The 4,743-nt window shown below is 40.7% G+C and overlaps 1 protein-coding gene across 1 annotated transcript; it reads left to right on the top strand.

The window, feature by feature from the left end:
• The first annotated feature begins 3,250 nt into the window (after nt 1–3,250).
• Nucleotides 3,251–4,536, top strand: LOC116883985 (zinc finger CCCH domain-containing protein 15-like). The gene is given in 2 exon segments (XM_032885220.1): nt 3,251–3,986; nt 3,989–4,536. Coding segments are annotated over 2 exon segments (1,275 nt in total). The 3' UTR covers nt 4,528–4,536.
• The last annotated feature ends 207 nt before the right edge of the window (nt 4,537–4,743 follow it).

The following is a 4,743-nucleotide window of genomic DNA, read 5'->3' as shown; positions in this document are numbered from 1 at the left end:
GAGCATAGTTAAGCAAGTGTCCTTGTATTACAATAGAATATATGCCCAAGAGTGGTAAAGTTGGGTATTCTTTGGAAGATTTTAACAAGGTGGGGGAAACCCTCCTTCAGAGAGGACAGCACCTTCCAGCACTGGCCTAGATATAAGGAGGTCTATGAGAAAAAGTGTTGCTTTTTCCTACCTGCCTTCATTGCTTCATGGTAAGCACATCTACTCTACTGTTATCATTGTTGCTATTATTCTTCAGTGCCATCAGAACCAGCTTTTTCAGTTTTAAATATTGACTACAGACCAAAAACCCTACAGGCCTTTGATACTAAGTCAATACTACCAATGTATCTGCCCTTATTAACTGAACAGATACTGTGTTCTCAGCCATTTTTAGACTATCCAACCCATATTGCAAGGCATACATAAGCCATTATAATTGATACCATTTGTAATACATTTAATTATGTCATCTAAAGAGCTCTAATTTAAAAAGGAAGCAGCATTACTAAACTTCTACAAATTCTGAATTATTCTGTGTATTAGTAGCATTTTTCTGATGCAATAATAAGATTCTATCACTGAGACAACATGTAGAAGACTTTATGTACTCTTAAAGTTTCAGAGGGAGAGTCCATAATGGTGAGGGGGAAAATGGCAGCAGATGCAGAGAAGGAAGCTGAGAAATATCTTCAACCCCAAATCCAAGGCAAAGAAAGAAAACTGGAATGAGAAAAAGCTATGAAAAATAAAAGTCCACAACTAGTGATATATTTCCTCCAGCGAGCCTCCGCCTCATAAAGGTTTTTTAATGTCCCCAAATAGCACCACTAAATAGGGATCAAGTGTTCAACACCTAAGTTAATGGGAAACATTTCCCATTCAGTTCACCATCCTGATAACAAAAATAATACATAACAAAGAAAGAAACTATAAACAAATTTTCTTAAGTAAAATAAACTAAAAAATAAATTAATAAGAATGTTACAGAAGAGGCTGCGTCGGGATCCTGCTCTCACAGGCATTGCAGTACATTGAGCTCCATAGAAACAGCGCAGGGGCAAGTTAGAGCCACACAGGTACTGGGCAACTCTGTGCCTTGCCGAGGAAAATCAACTAAACATGGGCTAAGGAGATCCTAAGAAGCCAAGTGGCAAAATGTCCTCATATCCCCGGAGGAGCACAAGAAAAAGCACTCAGATGCTTCTGTCAACTTCTCAGAGTTCTCCAAGAAATGCTCAGAGATGTGGAAGACCATGTCTGCTAAAGAAAAGGGAAAGTTTGAAGATATGGCAAAAAACTGACAAGGCTCGTTATGAAAGAGAAATGAAAATCTACATTCCCCCGAAAGGGGAGACCAAAAAGAGGTTCAAGGACCCTAATGCACCCAAGAGATCTACTTCTTTTTGTTCTGTTCTTAGTACCGCCCAAAAATCTAAGGCGAGCATCCTGGCTTATCCATTGGTAATGTTGCAAAGAAACTAGGAGATGTGTGGAACAACACTGCCATGGACAGCAAGTAGCCCTATTCTCAAGCTGGAGGAGAAGTATGAGAAAGCTATTGCTGCCTACAGAGCTAACAGGAAACCTGATGCAGTGAAAAGGGGGGAGGTCAGGGCTGAAAAGAGCAAGAAAAAGAAGAAAGAGGAAGATGAGGAGGAAGAAAATGAGGAAAAGGAGGAAGAATAGGAAGACAGAGATGAAGTTGATGATGAATAAGTTGGTTCTAGCGCAGTTTGTTTTTCTTGTCTATAAAACATTTAAACCCCCCTGTACACAACTCACTCCTTTTAAAGGAAAAAATTGAAATGTAGTCTGAAGGAAATGTAGTCGGAAGGTCTGAACCTGTGGCGTGAGCAGACCTTGGGCACTGGCTCAGCCACCAGTCCCACAACACCCAGATGGAGTCCAACCCCCAGGTGCTCTGAAATGCCTAGAGGAACACGGGATCACAGGTTCATAGGATCACAGAGGAAGCTTGACTCCCAGGAGATCGGACACACCCAGGAGCACTGGAACTCTGACACACTCAAGATCACAGTTAAGGCCACAACATCTTTCCCAACACCCAGTGTAACTGGGACCCCCACAAGAACCAGGGAAAGAAAAACACCACCAGAGACACCGGTTTCTTCCAGCTTGCACCAGTGCCCAGAGAAAACACAGGGCTCTGGCTCCCCACCCAGCCCTACAACACCCAGAGAAAGCTTGACTCCCAGGAGCTCTGACACAACAGGATTTCAGGATCATAGAGACAACTTGACTACCAGGAACTCTGACACATCTAGGATCTCAGGATCACAAGATTACAGAGACAGCTGGACTCTGAGGAGTTCTGACACAACCAAGTTCACAGGAAGGATAAGACTCCAGTCAAATAGCAAAGGCAGATAGCACTAGGGATAACCAGATGGCAAAAGGCAAGTACAAGAACATAAACAACAGAAACCAAGACTACTACTTAGCATCATCAGAAACCAGTTCTTCTACCTCAGCAAGTCCTGGATACCAAATCACACCAGAAAAACAAGATTCAGATTTAAAATCACATCTCATGATGATGATAGAGGACTTTAAGAAGGATGTAAATAACTCCCTTAAAGAAATACAGGAGAACACAAGTAAACAGGTAGAATCCCTTAAAGAGGAAACACAAAAGTCCCTTAAACAATACAGGAAAAGCAACCAAATAGGAGAAGGAATTGACAAAAAACATCCAGGATCTAAAAATGGAAATGAAAACAATAAAGAAATCACAAAGGGAGACAGCCCTGGAGATGGAAAGGCTAGGAAAGAGATCAGGAGTCATAGACACAAACATCACCAAGAGAATACAAGAGATAGAAGAGAGAATCTCAGGGCAGAAGATACCATAGAAAACATTGACACAATAATCAAAGAAAATGCAAAATGCAAAAAGCTCCTAAGCAACAATATTTAGGAAATCCAGGACACAATGAGAAGATCAGACCTAAGGATAATAGGTAGAGAAGAGAGTGAATATTCCCAACTTAAAGGGCCAGAAACTGTCTTCAACAAAATTATAGAAGAAAACTTCCCTAACCTAAAAGAAAGAGATGCCCATGAACATATAAGAAGCCTACAGAATTCCAAATAGACTGAACAAGAAAAGAAACTCCTCCTGTCACATGATAATCAAAACACCAAATGCACAAAACAAAGAAAGAATACTAAGAGCAGTAAGGGGTCCCCGACAGTAGGCCATCTGTGTCGCAGATGGCTCGGTGCCCCCACCTCTGTGATGCCCCCCAAGAAACAGTCTCAGGCCAGGGGCAGCAAGAAGGCAGAGCAGAAAAAGAAGGAGATCATTAAGGAAAAAAATTTTGGACTAAAGAATAAGAAGGTAGCAAAGCAACAGAAATTTATTAAGGCTGTCACTCATCAAGTGACATTTGGACAACAGAATCCACGTCAGGTAGCACAAAATGAAGCTGAAAAGAAATTGAAGAAAGATGACAAGAAGAAAGAACTACAAGAACTAAATGAGTTGTTCAAACAGGTAGTTACTGCACAAAAAATAAGTAAAGGTGCAAACCCCAAATCTGTGGCATGCGCATTCTTCAAACAGGGACAGTGTACTAAAGGAGATAAATGTAAGTTCTTTCATGACCTCACTTTGGAGAGAAAATGTGAAAAACAAAGTGTTTACATTGATGCAAGAGATGAAGAACTTGAAAAGGATACTGTGGATAATTGGGATGAGAAAAGGCTGGAAGAAGTAGTAAACAAGAAGCACGGTGAGGCAGAAAAGAAAAAACCAAAAACTCAAATAGTGTGTAGACATTTTCTTGAAGCTATTGAAAATAACAAGTATAGATGGTTTTGGGTGTGTCTTGGAGGTGAGGACAATTGCATGTATCGCCATGCACTTCCTCCTGGGTTTGTGCTAAAGAAAGACAAAAAGAAAGAAGAAAAAGAAAATGAAATCTCATTAGACGATCTAATTGAAAGAGAGCGGTCTGCCCCAGTTCCAAATGTTCCAAAATCACTCTAGAATCTTTTCTTGCATGGAAGAAACGGAAAAGACAAGAAAAGATTAATAAACTTGAACAAGATATGGAGAGGCGGAAAGATTACTTCAAAGCAGGGAAAGCACTGGTAACCAGTGGTCGAGAGGTATTTGAGTTTCGTCCTGAGCTGGTCAATGATGACGACGTGGAAGCAGACGATACCCATTATATTCAGAGAACAGAAGGTGCTGAGGTTGATGACTCTATGGGTGTAAATGACATAGATCTAAGCCTGTACGTCCCAAGAGATGTAGAAGAGACAGGGATCACTATGGCCAGTCTTGAAAGATTCAGCACATATGCATCCGACAAAGACGAGAACAAATTAAGTGAAGCTTCTGGAGGTCTGGCTGAAAATGGTGAAAGAAGTGATTTGGACAAGGACAGCGGAGGGGAAGAACAGGAAAATGGGTCCATCGATGCTGTTCCTGTTGATGAAAACCTGTTCACTGGTGAAGATCTGGATGAACTAGAAGAAGAATTAAACACACTTGATTTAGAAGAATGATGACAAGGAAGAAAATTGGGTCAGCTCAATACGATCAACCTGAACTGAGATTAATTGTTTTGCCACCCAGAATCAACAGGATGTTTATTTCCTCATGATGATTCTGGAGGGACTCTGTCCTCCAAAAGAAATACTATCCCTGCATCTTCTCTTCTGACTTTGACTACATCTTATAGTAAGTTCAGAGTAATTGATGACAAATTAAAAATGGTCATT

This window comes from Rattus rattus, chromosome 14 (genome assembly GCF_011064425.1).
Source record: "Rattus rattus isolate New Zealand chromosome 14, Rrattus_CSIRO_v1, whole genome shotgun sequence".
NCBI lineage: Eukaryota > Metazoa > Chordata > Mammalia > Rodentia > Muridae > Rattus > Rattus rattus.
The sequence above is the reverse complement of the archived record's forward strand: the minus strand, read 5'-3'. Positions and strand labels throughout refer to the sequence as shown.